This window comes from Coturnix japonica, chromosome 2 (genome assembly GCF_054131305.1).
Source record: "Coturnix japonica strain WE chromosome 2, WE-NBRP24, whole genome shotgun sequence".
Classification (NCBI taxonomy): domain Eukaryota; kingdom Metazoa; phylum Chordata; class Aves; order Galliformes; family Phasianidae; genus Coturnix; species Coturnix japonica.
In genome coordinates this window covers 78,643,417-78,666,376 of record NC_140664.1, presented here as the reverse complement: position 1 = coordinate 78,666,376, position 22,960 = coordinate 78,643,417, and the positions used below count along the sequence as shown (strand labels likewise).

Below are 22,960 nucleotides of genomic sequence, written 5' to 3'. Positions count from 1 at the left end.
TTATTATTACTTTAGACCATGAGGAATTCACTAGATGCCCACATTATGGCAAGGTTCCTAATGGAAAAGTAATAGTGTAGCAGAACAGATTGCAGTAAAATCCGTTCTTGACAAAGTTAGTTTTTAGCTATGTGCCAGTACACAGGCTTAGTGCATTCTAGGGGTATGGATGGGTGAAGACTGGCTAAAGCAGACTAGACAAAGCTGAGATGATGGAGAGAGAGCTGGGGAGGAAGATACTTCTGATTTCAGACATTTGCTACTGGGCTGATACACAGGTACATGACTGTAAAAGAAGGCTGTAAAATCAGCTTATGTGATTGATCAGAACTCCTCTCCATTTTGTGCACACCTGGCAGAAAATGGCATTTTTTCCTGACATGGGTGATGACATTCAGAGTCTGTTCTGCAGAGTACTGCTTGACCACTAGCTCCAGCCAGCCTGAAAGCAAGAGGTGGAAGCCTGTGCCTGGCAGCAAATCCTGCCAGGGTTATACAGAAGCTGAGCTCTGGGATCAGTGCTGGCTATCCGTTGTCTGAGATAAATGCAAAAGGTTGCTGCACTGACCTTTAAAGCTATAACCAAGTCTGGGAAATGTCTTGGCAAATGTCTTCCTTGCTAGCTAGCTAGCACAAGAGGATTGAGCTGAGGCTGCTCAGGGAGGAGTCCCTAAGCACCAAGAGAGATCAAGGTTCTGGGTGGGCTTTTCCCCAGGAGAGTTTCCTTCTTCTTTCTGAGTCTCAGACAGCACAGTTATTTTGTCAAAGGGAAAACACAGTGCAGAAGCCATCTAATTTGCTGGAGTTTGTGGTAGAGCAGAATGACTTTCTGCTACTGCATTTTACTGGCTGATGAAATGGGCTGTTTTCTTTCATACTACAGGAATACAGAGTTTACTCATCAGTTATTCACAACTTGGGTATAGGAGGGTATATTTATTTAAAATATGAAACTACCTATACAAAAGTAAATTGTTTTTAAATTGTTGTTGTATTTAAAACTTCAGTACTTTGTTTAATGGAGTTCTGGGAGATTTTGTTGCTTGTATGCACCATAAAACAGCATAAAATTGCATTTTCAGCGCTGTGCCTGTAACGTGATTCTTTAAGAACCTGCAGAACTCAGCTCGGTAGCAACCTGTTTCATTTATATCTTATTTATGATATAGGGAAATAAATTTATGTAATAAACATATCATGACTATAAGATATATGAGCCCCGATCCAAAAGTAATGCCTCTTATTTTATTTTGTTAGCCCGTGAGGTCAGAGGCAGGTGTTAGTGGTACGGTAGTAGAAGATGAACCTTCCCACCAATGTTCCATTACATTTTGTTGCCATGTGACAGATGGCAGCAGGGGGGCAATTGGACAGAATAGCATCTGACATGGAAGTGCATACAAAGCAATGGTGCATCACTGATTTCTCCCACGCAGAAACAATGGCACCCATTGACATTCACTGAAGCTTGCCAGAGTTATGATGACCAAACAGCACATGTGAACACAGTGAGGCAGAGGGTGGTGTGTTTCAGTAGTGGGGGCAGCAGATCACCTCCACTGATGTTTAAGAGCATGGCATGCAGGCTGTCCATTGCTGGCAAAAATGTATAGCTGATGGCGGTGACTGGCTGAAAAACTGTTTTGTAGCTGAGAATTTGTTCTGTCAAATAGCATTGTTGGGAACTGTGTAGTTTCCATGGAAATAAATAGGTGTTAACTTCAGAGCAACTTATGTATAAAGAGGTACATGAAAATGAATTTTACTTGAAATTAACTACATATATATTCCTTAAAACAAGACAAAAAAAACCCTGAAACCTCTCCATAAATCTTCATACCAGTGCCTATAGGGCCTATAGAGCCTCTATCTCTTAAAGAGACTCAAAATTTGACCCGAGAAGTATGATCAAACTTCAAAGTAGAGCTTGCTTTGAGAAAGAGATGGAATAGAGACCTCTAGAGATCCCCTCTACCTAGATAAGTCCATGGCACCCAAGCCAAAATGTATGTCAGAAAAGAGCAGTGAGAAGTCTTACACTAAAACAGGGGGTGAAGTTCACAGCTCTTTGAGAGTGAACCCTCAGAAGTAAACAGAAAGAAAAATTCCAGAAGATTCTGCAGTTGTTTGCTGGAGAAGTTGCATCTTCTACTCGTCAGATTTACTGCGGGTGAGATGCCTATACCTAGCAGGTGGATATGAATAAGTCTGAAATCCCTGGAATGACAGGGATTCATTGTCTCTTGAAAGTCTAAGTCCTGCAATTTCCACATGCAGACATAATAGATTAAAAAACTTTGGCATCTGGGGAGCTGCAGATATTTCAATCAATTGTAAAAATGTACCTTTAGCCTCTCCACACAGAGAGCTTCTTTTGCTGTACAGAACACACGTCATCTATTTGTTTGCAATACCTGCACTTTAACTCAAGAGACTGGTCTTCATATAAGACGTCTGCATACGCTCACTTCTTTCACTTCAAATTTCATTGCAACTGTTCTCATGCTGGCATTCCTTTGCATAATTTTGAAAGATGCAGGCAAGGATCACTGTACCTTCAGCTGATACGAACTGTTGTTAACAGGAAAGTATCAGCTTACACTGAATGGGGACCTGCCTGTTAGATTTTAACCTATCTACTGTAAAATGTGCAATCAAATTGGCAATTTAAAATTAATTTTCCTCTTCCTCTGAATTACAACATAAGATAGATAGCCTCACTGTCAGACTAAGAAGGTTTATCCCACTGCATTTTAAAGTATGGAATAAAATCTAAATGAGACGACAACACATGGTTCCCTTCATGATACATTTGCTGTAACATGTCAACTCTCTTTGAAATGACAAATGATGCCTACATAGGCGTTTAAAAAATTGCTTACAAGGACTAAGAAGCAAACCTGTTAATCAGAATCTGAAAGCATTCAGTACATTCTGAGTTTGATTTTGTTCCCAGACAAAGCCTGCACCTTACAGTGAAGTCCAAACTAAAGGCAATGTTTTTTTGTTGCTCCAATATCTTACATTTTTCAAGTGCATCCATCGCAGCTCCCATTTCTGCTTGTTGAATACTATGAAAGTCAAACAAAAACACGTTAAATACGATTTAACTTGTACAGAATAAACTGAAGTATCTAGTAATGTTATTACAAGACAGAGTTTTATTACAAAACTCTTTGGATAACCAGAAATTTCCAGAGTATATATTATCCTTTCTATGATTATGAGAGCAATAGCATGACAGTTCCAATAGAACACTTTAAAACTTAGATCAATAATGTTAACAAAATAATCTACTTTATCCTTTGCTCAAGTTTTTGAGCTGTGACAAAATAAAAGGAACAAAATCAGAGGCATGAACTCTCAAAAGCCAAAGATATTTTTATAAACACTACCAGTTTTGGTAGCACAAAATAAGATGATTTACTTTGTGTGTGTGGTTGTAAACTGTGTAATTTTAGAAGATATTCCAAAATACCTAAAGTGATAACATTTGATGAAAATTAAGAATCTTGCACTCCAACTTTGCCAGCCTATGCTGAACAATAATCTAGCATTAAAGCCAAAGATGAAGTTATTATTTCCAGCAGTTTGTTCTGCAGTTTCCACTCTGAGAGCAGCAAATAGAAGATTATTGCTGGCCACCTTGTTCTGAAGTTCACAAAAAAAGAAGCTTAAGACCCAGAAGTACACCAACATTCAGGTCTTACGGTACTTCTGATGCAGAAACTCAGAATGACCCAAAGAATGCCCCACAGTTTTAGTTTCTAAGGCTAACCAGACTATTACCAAACTTCATCATGGTGAGTCATTCTGGACATTGTCACAGACAGATAAAAGTTTAACTGCATGAGATTAATTTTTTTCCACTATACCTTGGGCCTTTACCACATCCTATTCTTTCCCCTTTGAAATAGACAGCTACTGTGTACGTCCTGGCATGAGATGGTCCCACTGTCTGCAGAGTCCTGAAATGAGAGACATGATTTATTCAGACAGGAAGTATTAAAAAGCAGAATCTGTCAGTGGCACATACATCACCAAGCTTTCAGTCCGGTAAATACATTTAGTGGAACTAATGCATAGCATGGAGTTGAAGGATGGCTTTATAAACTACATTAACCCACAGATCCCCCATATGGTGCGTGTGCAACAAAGAGAAGTAATTTACATAAAATGCATCTCATTCATATCGAATGTACTTATTCTTCAACATTTAGACAGGAGCACTCTGTGAAAATTAAAACTTTCACCTATCGGAAAAAACACACACTATGAACAAAGCGCTGAAACACTGAATACACTTGGAATAAAATCACTTGAATTACATGAATCTGTGAAATTGCAAATAAACACACCAATATGATTGTGCACTCTATAATTTTAATCACAGAGAGTTGTTCATCTGGCGAGGACTTAATGCAGGACACGGTAACTCACTACACCATGAACTGTCACAGTACTTTTCCATCAGCTTTGAAAAGTTAGAGTTTCTGTCACAAAACAAACTTCCCTTTTGAACTAGGAATGTCTAGGACATGCATCAACAACCACCTACAGGGGAAAAAGATAATTCCCCAGACATGCAATGAATTTGCTTCTTCTGCTGTCTCTTCCTTCTGTCCCAAATCTCTCCCTGCTGTCAGTTTGAGTTCTGTCCATTACCTTGTTTCTTTTTGGAAGAAGCAACAATTTCACATCAATTTTTTAAGCACCTAACTATAGTACTCTGTGTGCTGTGTAACAATAAACATGAGCAAATAAAAGTCACCCCAGTGTGGCTGACTGGGGTGCAGCACTAACAGCATTGAAACACATAACCACAAGAAAAAGAATTTAACAAGATAATTGGAAGATAACAGCGTAATACTAGCTCTAAGCTGTAAGACAGAAATCAATTTATTGTCATAGCAAAAACAAAACAAACATTTGGTACTTGATACTCAGCGGGTTTTACAAGAGTCAGGAATCACATCTTTTGTATTCATCTCCCTCACTCAAGATGAAGGTGTAAGCCCTCACACCGTGACACTGAGAAGTGATGTTTGCAAAGCATCGGTTACAGTGTTGAAATGATCATATGTCTGAAGAGCATTGTTTCTCACTAACTGAACTGCTACAATTCATTGAGATCTTTACTTCAGCAGATGTGATAAATGCACTCAGACTTTCATTCTTTGTGTATTTTTGATAAAATAATCCCAACAGCAAAAATCTTTCTTAGCCCTTAATTCCCCTTCTGGAGGCTAATATTGCACACATTCTTACATAATTCTGTACATATGAACAAAGCATACAGTTTTTAAATTTTATTACTGCCACTAAAGCAGCTATTATCTATTTTAAAACTGAAAGAGAAGGGCAATCTATCTCATACAGATTTAGGTATCTAACTAAGGTGTCCTAGCTGAAACTCATTGTCCTAAGCTCTTCTGTACAGGAAGACAGATACAGGGTAAATTGCACACAGAAAATGTCCAGGACCTTTGCTGCCCTTCAAATGCATCTGACTCCATGACCTACAAGGAGAATATGTAACAAAGCATTTACTGTGTTTCTGCAGGAATGCACAGAAACTTCATAATACTACTGTCAAGACACCTCCATCCTATTTGCCTTCATCTCCAAATTCCTTACAGTGAGGAAATAAAAAATACAGAATTATGCCAATGAAATATTCCATCTGTCCATCACACAAAACCTTTTCCCCTAAACCTGTATAAGTTAAAATCACTTCCTAGTTCTGTCATGGTTTAGGACATCTAAAGCTTGGAAAAGAATAGTTCAACATTTTCTGTCTTCAGAGACTAGAGGGTTTGGATAACCACAGTAAAACTAAGCCATGGGAAAAACATAAGATTAGTGATATCTTCCTCCTTATAAAATAAAGATTGATAAGGAGTTGGTATCTGTAAAATGCTGGTTCTTACTTGTAAAGAGGAATGTCCGGTTCCTTCCCTTCTGTCCTGAGAGTCAAGCAGCACTGCTGAAGCTGAGATTTAGGGTCATTCCAATCTTGATTTAAAATGAATTCCTATAAGAAGTTCACAAAAAATGTTTTTGCATTGAGAGAATGCGGTAGGAGCCCAAAATCTGATAATGTGTTAAAACACAGTAGTGATAGCCAAGTAGGAAACTGGACAGTCTTACCTTTAGTCGTGGAAAAAAGCATACATTCATGAAAGTGTGAACATACTCCAAATCTTTATCAATGTACAGGGCAGCAATAAAGGCTGGGAGGAAAGAGGAAAAAAAAATAGGCATTGTCATTCATCCAAGGAGAATGTTAATGGCTTGCACTTTTAGAAACAAGCATCTCTCTGAGTACTCTAAAGCCACATTCAATTATGCTTCACAGCAGCAATCTGATGAGGGGATTATTATCTTGCATACACAGGAAAAAACAAAGTTGACCAAGAGATTAAATGACTTACTCAAATCCACTCAGTCACTTAAAGAGTTAGAAACAACACTCAGCTCCTAATCTCACATTTTAGCCAGCAGACCATGGTTACTTACTAATAAATCACTACTAGGTACCATAAAAGAAGTTTTAGATATAAATCACTACTGTTTGTGAGTGATTTCCATTTGCTAAGAGGATTTGGCAAAAGCCAAGGAGCTTGAATGGCTCACAAAATGTATCAAAACACACAAGATACAGATTAACTTTCTTCACACAATATCTATCACTATTTCCACTTTCTCTGGAAATAACTTAGCACATACATTCATAAATGGAGGGAAAAAGCATTTAATTTCCACAAAGCTTTCCTTCTAAGAGAATGATCATTTTGAAATATCTCATAAAATGTAGTTAAATGAACCACGGAAATACTCACAGCTGATGGCATTACTTTATTTTTTGATAGTGACAAGAACACATCACAAACACTGAAACTACCATTACAACAGCTTGACTCAATGGCAAGTTTTAACTTTTAAGACATTCTTCTGCTCTAGGCATCATTATCACTATGGCCATCACTTCTAAGATTACAGTTTTGTATCTGAAATTATTCCTCCCTCATATGCTCACATATAGGCTTCAAAAATTCAGGTTGGTGTTTAAAAATATGGTAAGCAGAGATATAGGCATAATTGATTAGAAAATCTGAACATTTCTTTTTAATAGTGATTTGTAAGACTTCTGATGGCTTTCTTAAATAAGCCTCATGGGAAAACAAATGAAGTGCATAAGTACTAAACTGTTATAAAACCACACTGACTCACATTCCAAGAGATCAGCTAGAGTTTTAGTTCGAAGAGCTACGGGTCTTTTTGTCTTGTCATTAGTGATGGCGAACTCTTGCATTCCCAGCTCTTCTGCCACTTTGGCCTGCGTCCTGTTGTTCACCAAAGAGCTTCTCAACAGCTGCAATAGAAAGAATTCCACACAATGGTAACAAATAGCAATACCAAAATATAAAAGGCAGTGAGAGCTGGGGGAAGTTACTTGTTTTTATTTTTGCTGCCACTAACTTCCCAGTCTATTGGTGTTTGTTTCAGCACATCCTAAATTATTTAGGTAGACGCACACACACACACACACTTCTTCGCATCCTCATTCTTTCTACTGCTGATTTTTCCCTTATGTTTCACTTCTCATCAGATTTTAATCCTTTTTATCTCAAAACATGTTCCTTCTACAGACAAGTCTTACATTTAGAATGCTGGTTTGAGAGTTTCTTTGCATTCACATACCATCTCTTCATCAGTCCTATACTTTCTACTTTTTCCTACTGTACACAAAGTTATACAAACTTTTTCCCACACGAAGTATAAACACACAACACTTGTGAGACTACAGCACAATCCCAAACGTCCACCAAACAAGAAATGGGCAGTAATTGAAACAAACATACACTGAAGCAAAACTTCAGAAGTTTCAGAAGCAGCAGGTGAGAAAGATGCTCCATTCATTTGGGCAGAGAAGAAAATGCTTATCTGGATAGCCCATTTGCAATATCACACTGTTCTACTGAAGGCAGCATAGCTGAACTAATATATCCCTGATGTAGATCAGGCTCTAAAATTTTTAATGTGTGACAATGCCCAGGATATCTAGTTCTCTAGCAGAGTCTCCAAAGTGCTTACCTCTGATTTTAGGCAGATTGCTTAAATAAACAGAAACCTGTCAAACATAAAATCTCAGATAGCTGAAAGGAGAATTTCAGACTTTCAGGATTCCATTCAATTTCCCAAATGCCTAATAAAGATGAGCTTTATTTTTTTATTTTTTATTTTTTTATTAGATATAGCCATTTAATAAATTCCACTCTTATCCAGAGTCCTGAAGCTGCGTACAACATTTTTACCTCTTTGTCTTCCATGTCACATTTGCACAGCTTATTAGTTCCAAGTTATATTCTACCTGGCTCCAAAATGTCAACTGAGCTTATGAAAATAAAGATTTATTCACTACACTTGATACTTCATCTCTGACAATGGATAAATAAAGAACAGTATGTTCATAATTTGTTCGGCAATGATGTATGAAGCAGATACTCACAACCTGATCTTCATAAACTAGGCAGACTGCAGAAAGGATTAATACCTTTCTTCCTAACCTGTGCTAAAACTCATCTTCTGTTTGTTCCTTTCCAAAATCATTCCTTTTTATGTCCTTAAGACAAACAATCAGTATTATTCCCAACCTAATCCTAACTACAGTATGCAACCTATAAGAAAGAAGCCCAACAAAAATCAAATGACAATTATCAGCTTCTTGAAATGAGAGAACCACAATTTATTTTGCTGCACTGGCAGAATATTTACTGCAACACATCCCAAATCCATGATTAGTACTATCATAAAAGAACCACATACACACTACACAGAGAATTAGAGATGACAAGAGTCAGTTGTACTACTTACTACCCATGACTGCAGCATAAACACTGCTGGAGAAGTAGCTTCCAGTACACAACAAAATTTCATTGTTTTGCTTTTTTTTGACAGATCATTTAGCTGCCTCAAAAAACATCTATAAAATTGCAATCCCTTTTTCTTATATATAGTTAATTTTGACTTTTCTTCACAAGTAATCACTGGATATCAGAAAGACACTGCATAGCCAGTCAAGCAGAATCTTCCCATCACTTACCAACATTGTCTGCAACACTATAGACACTCATCTGTCTGATGTTTCACTACTTCAAATCTCCCCAGGAGGACGGAACCTCATGTTTGCTGTTTCTCTTCAGGTCTCACATCATCTGTCTACTCTTCTCAAGCCTCATTTCATTTGTCCTCATACTTAAAAGACTTTCAAAGACTATTTTCTTTTCTACTGTACAAAACCACAAAATTAATTTTTTTTTTCTAGGCACTGCCTACCTCTCTGTATTGTTATGCACTTTCAGCATTCATTCTACTCTTTGTAGTTTCCCCTGAATCTTGGGCAATGTGCAGCTTGTTCTACTTGCCAATTCACTTATCATTAAATTAAGCAACACAGAGACATTCTGATCGCTGTTCGAGTATTTACACCCATTAACAGCAACACTATGTCCTTCCTGCCAAGCAATTCCTGAAAGATTTATCTTACTATAACAACACTGATGCCCACATTCTTAAAAGTCACCTACAAAGGGAAAAAAAACTGCAAATCTGGATTTCTGCCTTCTGTTTTTGTTTCCTCTGTGAAAAATTAATGACAAGCCTCTTTCCCTTTTAATTTTTACATCAAAAGATCAGGCTTTATCAACTCCTCCTGAACAGTGCAGAACAATTCATACAAATGCAAATGAAAGTCAAGAAATGGTAACGAAAAATGAAAATGGGAGCACACATACTTTCTGTTTCTTGAAAACAGCTAAGCAGTGTTTTCTTCAGGAATCTGTCAGAGATTTAGCATCTCCAACTCTTCACTGATTTAAAAAATCCACTTGCAGTAGCAAAGACATCCAAAATATTACTCCCTAATTTTAACTAGAGAACTTGACGTATATCCATAATACACGTAACAATTTTTTAATCTCATCATGACTTGAAAACTAAGAAAAATTCAGAAAGATTAAGGAGAGCGTCATCTTATCATAGCACTTAATATGAGCTGCAGTACTAAAAGATTCAGTTAATCAGGAGAAAAAGCTACATATCTCACAACCCTATATTTACAGTAGTGTATGTTACTGTAACACTAAAACTAAATTCCAAAGTAACTACAGGGGATCCATATTGAAAGCAATAGGTAAAAAATTGTAAAACATAGTGAGAATTTCTTGTCTGGAAAGGAAACTCTGCTACCTTGTTGCAGGTTCGATGGAAAATGAAAAAGCACTTATGTGCGTATTTAAATAAATGGCTTTAAACATGTCTTTAAGTATGACCTAATCTTTTCTCTCAGTTTTATAACTGACATCCTTAAAATTATTGATTCATTCCGCAGACAACAAAAATTATTGCACTGAGCTCATAAATCACCATTTCCTACTCACTGCACAACACATGACTTAAAATTAACCAAGTCTTATTAAGAACAGTGGCTGCTGGGGCTTCTTTTATTAATCAAATCTAGAATAATTCACTTGCCACTTCCATAATTTCAGTCTCCATCCCGCACTTGCTTTCCCAGAGACCATGATTGATGGCAGTCTCACCGTTAAGTGCCCTTCATGATGATCGGGGAAATGTATGAATAAATACTCTGTGGCTACCAACTGCATTATGGAGTCACCCAGGAATTCCATCCTCTGATTGTGGCCTCTGAAAAATGAGACATCAATGCAGCAAAATCAATAAGTACTCAGGGAGGAAAAAACAAAAGCAGCATGCATATAGAAATTAAAATAAAGAATGATCTGAAAGCCAATATTACTTGTTTTTAAACACTTTTAAGACAGATTTCCAGCATTAACACTAGTGAGACGAAAACAACAGAAACTGTTGTAACACTGACTTTGACTTAGAAAGCAAATCAGGGTAGCTGTAGATAAGCACAGTTATTAGATCACAGGTCTAGGACAGCTGCTGACATCAGGTTTGTTATGGGATGAAGTCTCTAATTGTCTCTACCCAGTGAGTGCAATGACTTCAGTAGAGAAGAAATTTTGTCCTTTCACAAGAAATAGAAGGATCAGGGTTTAAACCCATGTGAGAGCTTGGACTAGGTATCCACTGGTACAACTATTTTCTTTACAATAGGTTATAGCAGTTAGACACCCAAAGCCAACTGCATGTTTATGTGCTGTACACGCAGCAGAATACAAGGGCTGTAGTTGTCCCCAAAAGCATGACTTTACTTTTTGCCTCTGGCCAACTGTATCTTCAAGCACATTCGGATAGTTTCAGGAGCAATAACCCAAAGTCAACAGTCCAGGAAGCTCAGAAGATACACCAGTATGGTTCCCTAACACCCACAGAATTCCCAAATTAATCACTACTACAGAGACAGGATACTCAGTGACACAGGCTGGTGAACATTTCTGATCTTCCTCTTCTGGAGAACACACAGATAACCTAGAGTTTGTCAACAAATAAAGCAATGTGGTCTACTAACAGTAGAGCCATTGAGCCCTAAGAGGGCCCTTGCCACATACTCACAGAGTCAGATGGTTAAAGCCTACTGTCCTCAGAGTGAACGCACGTGCTAGAAGTCGAACATGAGTAAAGATGACTCCAATTGCCTCCTCAAACTCTGTAAGCTTTTGAAGAACTGGAGAGGTCTCAATGAGTTGCCTGTCAGTATTAGATTCCTGCAGCTGTAAATAAGATGAAAAGCGAGCAATGTCAAACTGGTACTTCAAGATATTTCAAAGTATTTCAAGAATTTCTCAAAAGAAAAACAAACATTTTGTAAAACAAGGTCAGAGAACTCGGAGAACAAGGATTTTTGTGGACAGCTTAACTGAGAAAACCCAGTTTCCTCTGGGTTTTTTTCTTTCATAATTAGCACTAAAAGAAAACACGAGGTCTGATGAACTTGCTTGAGATTTTTTTTGCCTGTTTGTTTTGGCATTTGTTGGTGGTTTTTTTTAAAGCAACACTTGAGGTATTTATAATTGCTTATATATTGCTTATATGGTCTTGCCCCATGTGAGTAGCATGACAATGAAGCAAGATGAGAAAAATGAAACAAATCTATTTCTCCCGCTTTAGTATTAAAAATGAAGTAGTGTATAAAATTCACAAAAACAAGAAAATTAAAAAGATAACTTTATGTCAGTAAGTGTTCTTATCAGTTTCTTGTCTGATGTCCCTGATGTGTGACATTGTAAATGGCTTCCCAGGACTGGGAAATTACTTAAGCATTTCCTCCAGCAACCCTAGACATTTGTCTTGTATACCAATGCCTTAGAGGAGAAGATAGTCTGATGAGGATGCTTGTAATAAGCATGCAAGCATATTAAGGATTTTCCTGATAACTACCTAACACTCCAATTATCAACCGGAATGGACTTCCAAGTTTTATGCTAAGCATCCTGAGTGATCTGCAGTAGTTTGTGCAAATCTCTTCCACAAGCATGATCACTGTCACATAAAAGCTTTCAGCATCCCCAGAAACGTTCAGCAACATGTTCCAGATCCAATATCTTTTCCTAAAGAACCAGCTTACTTGCTTTTGAAATCCTGCTGTCTGTAATGGAACAGGCAGTAAGCAAATGGCTAACTGCTCATCTACTCATGTTTTGGAGATGCCTGTTCCAGGTCCTCCCTTCCCATCATCCCCTCCCCAGCCTGAAGATCACAGTTTAGCTTGGTTTTCTTCAAACAGAAACTCATCCATATTTTTGATCCTTTTTAGGATATTTTTGCTGTCTCGCTCGTTCTTTCTCCCCAGCATCTTTTCTGTGTTACATTTCCACTATAGAGTTCTCAAAATGTGAAGCAGAACACCTGATAATACCCAAGTGTACACAAGCCACACTGTTATCATCACTTTTTTGAAGTGATGTTATGATCTTTTTTGGTCTGTTCTCTGTCCCTTTTCAATTAATTGATAACATTCAGTTTGCTTTTTTATTTAAACACTACTGAACTTTCACTCTGTATTTCATAGGCTACATGGAATTTCATTCTCTTTTTCATAGAACAGCTACTGACTTTTGTATTCTGTCAGGCTGCAATTCATCAGCCACATGTCATCCCTGCTACCCTGAATAATTTGGCCCTGTTAAACAACTGCCACCTCACCACTCCTCCTGCCTAGGGTGTGGATGGCAACTGCTTGTAATTTCAACAGAGATACCTGAGGAAATCTGATAATGATATCCATTCCTTGTATGATGTGGTCATTTTAATCCTCCCTTTTCTTATGTTTCAGCCATGCCTTTAAGTCTACCTAAGCAGTAACCAACTCACTATTTTGTTGTTGCTTCTGATTTAGTTAATATTTTCTTAATCATAGTTTCCACTAATTGGACTGCTTCAAAACGATAGGTTTACAGGCCCACAGATCTGTATATCTCATCTGGAAATACTACTATTTAATATGTATCTTATTTGCCATATTGTAATAGACACTTTAAAAATTCTTTAAAGATGCTTTCCAAGAGCTCTTCCCAAAGGCCAGCCTGAGGAGACTACATATCACCTCCCAGCACACATAGAGAGCTAGAATGGCTTCTGGGAAATGGAAGAAAATACGCTCTCACCATTCAGAACTCAATGCAGGGATAAAAAATGACAAGCTGCATATGCTATATCCAATCTCTAAATAGCATCTAAGCCTCCCTCATGAAAACTGAGACAAAGAAGATAAAACAAAAAAATAAAGAAATTCAGAATAAAAGTTTTCTTGGGAACTGGTGCCACCATTTAGCATTGCTAGTGCTGTATTCTTGGAAGTGTATCTTCCCACTAACACTCTTTTCTGATTAGTTTTGTCTTATACCCAGCATAGAGTTGGTTTTAAAATGCTTCAGGTGCACTGATTTGTTGCTAAAGATTTGTCTGTGTAACTACTGCAATAACCATATAGCTATATGTAGTTTTTCAGACGGAGGACTCAAAGTGACCTGCTCACAAAAACATTTCAAAGGAGTCAAACTGACCCTGCAAAAAACATCAGAGATTTGTATGGACAAAAGAAACTCTCTTAGATGTCTGCATGATCCTTAAAACCTTACTGACTGGATCAAGATGTGAATACAGCTAATCTGGTGGCACTCCAGCACACTTGGAAAATGTGAAGATGGGGAGCTACAATGCAAAGAGACTCTTTGACTTGCTTTAGCTCTCATCCACAATTCACTCAAGGAGCATGGACTGAGAATGAGTTCTCCCAGCTTCTGGCCTTGTAAGCTAACTGCTTGAGCACTTCAAAAATGCATGGAATATGTATCAGTTTTCAGCTATCTTCAAAATCTCGGGTACTAAAATCAAAGAAACAATCATGCTGTTAATGAACAAAAAAACTCCAGCACTACACTCCTAAGACTTCTAAATATTGTGCCTTTCTACTGCTGAAGTTTCAGTCTTAATTTCAGGTTAACAAAATACATACACAGACTGGTTTTGTACCTTTCTACTGGCTTCTAGAAGATGAACAGGAAGATTCCAAAATGTTACATCTCACTAGATTTATCATATGAGGAGTGCAGTCATATATCAAACGCGAGCCAAGGAAAGGTGGATGATTAATTCAAAGAGAAGCAGAGATTTGTTCTTCCTCCAAAAAGATCACAAAGGCAAATACATACTCTCCTCTGGTCACTTTTTAAACAAATTTCTAAGATGTCACTACACTGAAAACCTATGGAGAAGCATCCTTGAAAATAGAACAGAGCTATGAAATTTATTAAAGAAAGGAATACACTTACTTGGAGTGGGTGTAGTGGATAATTAAGCCATACATCCCGCAGGTCCTGCGAACATTGAGAGATGCCTTTAATGCTCAAGGGAGTCATTTAACAAATTCCACAGCACTAAATAAAATGTCATTACTTGAAATACTGAACTATTTCAGATGCTGACACTGCTTATTGCAAATTCAATAGTGCTGGCAAACTAATTTTTAAAATCATGTATTTGCTGTTCAAACTGCCTGTAGTTCTCCCAATTAGCTTGTGTCAAAGAGGTGGAAGAATCCTTGAACCAAATAGAATGTGGTTAAAGGAAATAATAATAATAATAATAATAAAAGAAATAATTTTTTCAGGCCTAAGGTTTAACTTTATTTGCATTCTTCAGTAGCAAGCTTGATTTAACCTGAAGTGGGAATTAAAGAAGACAAAACCCTTGTTGCTCCTGTCTTTCATACAGGTTTCCTTCATTATTTGCTGCTAGGTGTTTGTAAACACTGATTGACAGCAGGTTTCAAAATTTCAACTACAGTTTGTTATTTCATAGACTTTCAAGATGGAATAGACGGTGTAATTAATCCCCTAACCACTGCCATGTGTATTGTCTCAGCAAAATGTACTGGTTATTTCCCTTAGTCATTATACGGGAAAAATTCCAACTAACAGTAACTGAAGACAAAACACGCAAGAAAGGATTTGACTAACGGGGTATTTACCCTATTCCAGAATACTTTTTTTCAAAGATATATCTAAAACTATTGGGGATTGTATGATTTCCTTAACTTCTGAAACAGGAACAATTATTCAACATGTACATCCTTTCTGCAAAGTATGCTGTCCAAATGGAACCACAGCACCAACCACTTGTCAGACCAGCACTGCACAGAAGCCTGCAGGTTTCCCACACCACACATCCTTCTCTCCTTAAGCCAACCAACACACAGCACCGCTGAGGGAACATCATGAATTCTGTGCCTGAACCAATCCAACTTGCTGTCATAAATATGCTATATTAAATTCAATTTCTAGGAATTAAGTCCCAGGTGTTTTCTTCTCCATTTGTGATTCTCACATAAAGTATTTTTTTTAAATGAAAGACGAGTCATAAAATATATATAAATACCTTGTCATTAAAGAGCAAACGTCCAAATAATTGTTTGGCTTCTTCAAGACTACCCTCCAGATAAACTGCTCCTATATGAGGAGACCAATATGTTAAAGTCCAATAACACATTTAGTTCCTAGGAATTACTAACCACTGGTTTACTGGTTATTTTGTAACAGCATGCTGTGGTAATAATCAAAACAGAATATCCAATTTTTTGAGAAATCTGAAACAAATTAGACACCAGCATAAATCAATGACTGTAAAATGCACAGAAAAAGATGACACAGTTAAGTCTTTGATAGAAAATGATATATCCAAAAAGAAAAATTTAAGCAAATTAGGCCAGAAGCAATCTATTCCTAGAAGTAGTTCACACTTTTCAAGCTGTCTATACCATATGTGTAGACAGTGACAGGCATTAAATACATTTCAATATACAGCAAATAGTTTTCATTTTCTTTGCACTTTCAACATTATATTCTGCATATAAACATGTCAGGACTATTCCAAACTTTAGTGCCTCCCCAGTATCACAATACACTATCTGAAATGGAAACAGCATCTCTCTTAATTCCTAGAGATTACTTGCAGATATATATATATATTAACTGCATATTCAGTCATCCCTATCCCTCCACCTGCACGTTTATAACAATCTGTGTGACTTGTGCTAGCAAATTATGCTTTCTGGATGTATCATATGCACTCTGTATCTGCATGGGAACTTTTAAAATTCAGTAACAACATGTGGCCGTCCAATTATTTTTTACAGAAGTGCTTTGGAATACCTTTAGCCAGTCCTTGTATGCATATCTGCTTAGAAGTAAAGGAAATACACAGCCACATGAAGAACGCACAGCAATGGAGTCACTGTTCCCACAAAGTGAGAACACTGCATTACTGTTCTCAGTGGGTCAACCACTTTATACTCTTCAGAGAACGGCTTGGGAGTTTATGAGTGTCTTACTCAAGGCATGTCATGAAAGCACTGAATTTCAAGCACGCCTTAGACAGTCTACTTATAATTTTCATCACAAGGAAGAACTATCAGACTTCTAGAAGGTTTCTCAAGTAGGCTCTTCAAGCCCCACATCCATTTTTACAACCCTTTTGCAAGCTGCCAGATTTTTGCTATGGCCTTGACAAAACCTTACTGCTCAAGCAACTCCATCAACAGTTTTGTATTGAATGTAAAACATCAAGCCTGTCCTCTCTCAGAATTCTCACAGAATCTCAGTGCTTGTCCAATAGTCCTCTTTCCCATTTTCCAAACAAGCTGAAGGTTATAAATGAAACCAAAGATACATATCTAGAGCTCCTTTTCTGTTTTTTATTTTTTAAATTGTGTTGTTTATTTTTTTTTTCCATTTTTTATTTTTAAATTAAAGATCAAAGCACCCACAGAAAGCAAAATAGAGTTAAAACGACAACTCTCATTTCTTGATAAGATGAAATACAATTTGGCCCAAGGCAGAACACACAAAACTTGCCATCTAAGCCTGCTGTGATCTTTTTTCAAAGCAGAACAAAAAGCTTTGGGAGCCTGGATAGAATGTAAAGACCTAGAACAGAGTTAAGCCTTTACCATAGTCTGTATCACATATAGTACATCTGTACGAATATGAAAATAAGTCAAGTTTGAGTTGTTTCATATAATCAAACAGATTTATAAAAATAAGCTACTTAAAATAGAACTTATGTGGACATAATGGAGCAGATTTCTCCCTTTGTTGATTTCAGTAACTGTGGTCAGACACTCCTGACTTCTCCCATATAAACTTATCACAGACAGTCACTGATCAGCATCCTACTGACCAGCCACAAATTTGACCCAATTCTCCTTCATCCTCAGCTAGCTGGATTTAGTAACTTAATGATGTACTGCCATGCTTTTTTATCTGTAAGAAAAATGAAAAATGGAAAGACAAAAAAAAAAAATTATTGGACAAAAGTCATGCTTAACCCATAGGTTATCAGGGCACAGAGGAAATGGAGGACTGCTGTATTCTGAAAGCAACCCACAGATTAAAACTCAGGTCTGAAGAAGGACTCCCTGTCTGCAGATCTGTGCAAATACTAAGGGAAGCAGTGAGTTTCCATCCTGACAGGCCACAGTAAACAAACTGCTTCTTCCCAGAAAACTCCACATGCCAGTCCATAGTGGCGCATGAGCAGTAGAGTCCAGCAGCTACATGTGCAAATGCTACAGTGTAACATCATGAAATGAGTGCATATTCTGTATGTGGGAAGCAGAACATTGAAGATGAGATTCTCCTTTATAATACTTCACATTCATACTGTTACATACATGGTATATGTACAAGAAATATGAAGAGACAACAAATTTAAGCTTTACTATCACCTACCCTTATAAGCGCTACTCAGGACAGACCTACATGCTATGCAGACACATCAAAACATAGCTGACTGCATACATAGAAGCATGTGCTTTACCTATTAGGGCTTCAAAGCAGTTGGCCATAGCATGGCGGAGATCCGATTCCCTGCAGAGGTCTGGACCATGAGCATAAAGCATAAATCGATCTAGTTCCAGCTTCTGCAGAATATGTAAAAGAGACAAAGACACAGTTATAAGTTTCCAAGAGTGCAAGTTCTAGTCACTAAAGCTCAATTACAGTACTCTTACATAGCAACTGAATTTGAGGGAACATTAAAGCTGTTCTCCACAGTTTTAGCCCAGACATAGACTTTAAAGGTAAAATTAGAACACTTTGTTTTTAAGTGGCTAACAGTGCAATATCGTGAGAAAGCCAGGAACTACTCAACCAAAATTTCAAGGGAGTTCAGAGCAAAACGTGTCAGCAGTTACATTTAGGAAGGAGTTCAGAAGGAGGGCTGGAAGTGAGATAAACATTGTCTGATAGTGGATACTAAAATGTGCCATGTTTCTTGCTATTAGTTATGCAGACTGCCTTCAGAAATGCCAACGGGGTGTTCATGGGAAGGGAACTTTATGCTCTACAGGAAGAGGATGGGGCAGGAGAGGGAGGAATGGGAACTCTGGTAGATACGACCCAGTAAACATCTGACTTATTCCTTTATGAGTTTCAACAGGTGGAAATACCTAAAGCCTCTGGGCACTGAAAGGTAAAAAAAAAGATATTTTAATCCACAGTGCCACCTAGCTTTCTTTTTCCTTTCAACTGAGCATGATTAACATTCATGTTTCCTAAGCCATAATTCTGCTTGCCAGTCAGAATCTTAGGTAGCAAGTAAGATACCTCATATAATATATGATAATTCTGCTATAGAAATGCAGGCAAGAGCTACTAGCTTCTCTTTTTGTATTCATCTTTTTGACACAAGCCCATTATTAAGATTTTTAAGGAAGAGAATCGCGTATCTTGCAAAATTTGTATGAGAATAGGTTCTTCCCAAATGGGTGCCAAGTTGCTACTGACTGATTTCTCATTAACTTTCAACTTCATCTTTCCAGAGCATATTTAAGAAGTAAAAGTGAAGAAGCTAACGTTTTGGGATATGCGGTTTAGACACATTTCAATTTGAGAAAAAGAAGTCTTCCAGCGAGCAAGTGCCTTTTCACTGCTCCTGAACAGAAGGAACAACCACTTACCACTATACACAGTGCGAGAAGCACTTGTTACAATCAGCACCAAAGTACGATATTAATTTCTTTATAATGAATTTCAACTTCTCAAAAACTATTTCGATTTGTTTGTGTTAACTCTTTTTAGCTCCATTTTTGGAGCTTGCACTCAGCACACCTTGCATGTTTTACCTCTTATTTCTGGTTAAGATATAAAGCTCAGATAGTTTTGAACATTTCTGCTACAACTTCCCTTAGAAGCTACAAAAATTTATCCTCTGACCTTCAATTAAAACAGCACCACATACACTTATGAGAACTTAAGGAGCTGAGAATGTTATTGAGGAAGTAAACAGAACACAACATGATACTGCTTGGGTTTAAGGGCAAGAAATCAAGAAGGTCACATAAAATATACAAGAACAGAAAAAGGAACGTAGAGATTTTTCAAATACTTCCAGCTGTATCTAATACAAATAGAGTTTAAAAAAATGTCACAATAAATTTTCAGAGATAGACCATTTAGAATGACAAATATTGTGAGCAGAGCTTGAAAAATATCTGAACTTGCTCGATGTTGGTTTTAAAAAATAAATTCAACTGTCAGACAGTTTAATACCATTTTTAAAAACAAAACCCCAATTCAACTGTTTTTCAATCAATTCATGTCTATCTAAATCATTAAAGAAAGCTTTGGAGGAAAATGATTGTGTTCATTCCCTACTTTGCATTTCTCCCGAGGATTCAGCAAAAAGGCATGATAGAAATCATGCAGTTTTTGCCAAAATCTCAAGACTGTATAAGCTTGTTTAAATTATTATGTGAGTATGAACAGACAAGATTAAAAGAGACTTGAAAACCATCTGCAATACACAACGGAGTGGTGGGGAGGATGTGTGCACACATGCATGGCATAATACACTATACCAGTAAGCCTCAGTCTAGCCTTCATAAAAATGCTACCAGTCTGTGAACATAGACCTATCCAGCTTCATATGTCAAATTTCCACACACCAATATCATGCAGAAATGTAAAGAAAAGCTCCCATCATTAACAGAATGAAATGAAATTCAGAGGCTACTCAGTTTCTCTTGTGATTTTCTTCTGTTTTTACTAAAACACTTCCTAAAACATATCACTTTCTCAAACTTCACAGTAAATTTGAAGTTAAAGGCCTAAGTTGTGGAGTGGACAAAATGATGCCCTCCCCTCAATCCCCACACTTTCACTACTGCCTACTGTCATGTTCTATCAGGCAGTTCCTTTATAGTCAGCCAGTTTCTTAGGGTTTCCCTTCCACCTCCACTATCTTTCTGGTATCAGTTTTACTATTTGTGCTGAAGTAGTTAAACACAAAGATAGCTTCAGCTAAGCATCCTAAAAACCTATTCTGCTAGAGAAAATTACTCAATTACTCCTCCTAAAAACGTGCTTTGTAGGAAATTCTAAGTCCTACTTTAATAGTTTTTCTACATTGAATAATGCTCCTGTATCCCAAACCTTGTGCACAAAAATTTGCAAAGACCAATGCTTGAAGAAGATGGATCCTCCAATAAGCAATTCAAACACAAATAATCTTGTATAAGGGTTTCAAATACAGACATGAATTACAGGAGCATACCTTAGCCAGCATGGCCAGATGTTGGTTCTGAACAATGGCAGTGCGGTACGTAGCTAATCCTCCTTCCTCTAGCGTGGGAAACAGGTAGTACAAGTGGACACTGGCAAAACAAAATCAAATCAGATGCTGGCAGCACTAGGTGAAAGATGATCCATTTACGTCTTTACAGAAAACTGCTTTCCCATCAGTTCCTACATAGCAACACCACTTGAAGGTAAAGAAAATCAAATATTAAAACATTTCTCAATAATATTGACTAAGTAGCATAGAGAGTAGGGAAGGAAGAGTCCTGATTCTTTACCAGACAGAATATAATTTCCAAACCCTTGCACTGACAAGCAACATCATCATCTGAAGGTGTGTAGGAGCAATAGGTCCAGCAAGGCTGACAGACAGAGGATGCTGAGGAGCAAAAAGATGGGTACAATGCAGATTGAAGACCATGGCACAGGTACACTACAGTGTTCTACTGATGATACTTGAAATATAGTTTTTCACAATTTCTTGAAGTAGTTTAGCGAATAACTGCTCTTAAATGCAGCAAAAACAGGTTGCTTAAAAACAACAACATTGAACAGATGCTAATGGAACTAAAGAACGGAAATCAACAGACTATATTTACCATATGTGTAAAGTCATTAACATCATAAACAGAAAAATGAGTGAAAAATCACAGGCTTTCAATTGCCTTTAACAACATTTATCACCATAAAAGTAAGATACTTCATAAAACAAAAACAAAACAGAAATTCAGTGATCCAAACAAGACCTGAGTAAAGAATAACTGATTCTGACTCTCACTGTATGGCTATCTAGCACATGTCAGAAAAGTTAAAGTGTTTTCAGCATCCCACAACTGGATGACATCCTAATAATTAGTGTTCCCCTCCTAATGTCTTATTAAACCACAAGAATGGGAAGAATTTGCAAATGGGTACAAGATTTAAGAACAAAAATTACTGTGGAACTCAGAGGCAATCTTATCCAGGATCATAACTTAAAAAAGCAGAATCCTGACGTTGTGCTGGGTAATAATGCTTCAGATTTAAATAGTGCTTACATGCTTTATTGAATAGAAATGTAGCACAGTTTTTTCTTAATTTAGACAAAAGTTAGCTCAAAGTCAAGTGATGGTTGATGAAAAACAGCAATGAAAAATGTAAGACAATTTATTCAGTAAGTCTATCTTATCAGCCATGGGTTTTAAGGGCAGCAGAGATCTTTAGAGAGTAGAAGCTTTTAATACTGAGTAGCTAGTGGTTAGTGGAGTCTAATAGTGAATGGAGATACGAGCAATTTGGTTATTTTTATCACAAAGTTACTGTAAAGCTTTTCTTTATGCAAACAAGACTATTCCCTCATTAACAATGGTAAAACAAAGCAGTCAAAATGGATAATAATCTTTATTTTGTGCAGATTGCTTGCACTAGAAAAAAAACAGTGGAGGCAACTTTTATATTATCTCTGTATTATTCACTAATTTCTGAGTACTTGGAATGGACCCAAAGTGAAGCAATTTTGATGAACCATGATTTTTTGCTATTACTTCTAAGTAATTTAGATTAGTCCTCAATATACTCCTAATAGTTAGATTTTGAGAACTGCAAACATTCAGTATTATCAGTGAATGTTCTTCACTGGCTGCTGGAGAAACAAAATGCAGGGGAACAAAACAGCACACTAAAATAAAAATCTTTTCACTAAGGAATTGTGAAGTTCAACTTGTCTGTATCTGAAATACTAATTTCTAATAACTCCAACAAACTTTAAAGCACACTCCATGAAACCAGTTCTTTTTCGGCAGCACTGAAAGCATTTTCAAGATGAGTTTGTGGATGTGCAGTCAGAACATCAGGGGACTGCCAACATGCACAGTAGTGAAGCATGCACTACAAAGTCGAAAAGCCAAATAGTA

At 37.1% G+C, this 22,960-nt stretch overlaps 1 protein-coding gene across 3 annotated transcripts in view; it reads right to left on the bottom strand.

Annotated features, from left to right (window-relative positions):
- Positions 1 to 22,960, bottom strand: part of DROSHA (drosha ribonuclease III) — a 64,270-nt gene that overhangs the window by 869 nt on the left and 40,441 nt on the right. For all 3 annotated transcript variants that reach the window (XM_085537806.1, XM_085537805.1, XM_015854467.3), the window contains exons 21-31: positions 21,046 to 21,145; positions 18,310 to 18,412; positions 15,871 to 15,941; positions 14,766 to 14,810; positions 11,548 to 11,705; positions 10,605 to 10,710; positions 7,234 to 7,375; positions 6,151 to 6,233; positions 5,931 to 6,034; positions 3,876 to 3,968; positions 3,025 to 3,071 (exon numbers count right to left, since the gene is read on the bottom strand). In XM_085537806.1, the coding sequence (XP_085393932.1) occupies positions 3,025 to 3,071; positions 3,876 to 3,968; positions 5,931 to 6,034; positions 6,151 to 6,233; positions 7,234 to 7,375; positions 10,605 to 10,710; positions 11,548 to 11,705; positions 14,766 to 14,810; positions 15,871 to 15,941; positions 18,310 to 18,412; positions 21,046 to 21,145 (1,052 nt within the window). The remainder of the gene's footprint in view (positions 1 to 3,024; positions 3,072 to 3,875; positions 3,969 to 5,930; positions 6,035 to 6,150; positions 6,234 to 7,233; positions 7,376 to 10,604; positions 10,711 to 11,547; positions 11,706 to 14,765; positions 14,811 to 15,870; positions 15,942 to 18,309; positions 18,413 to 21,045; positions 21,146 to 22,960) is intronic.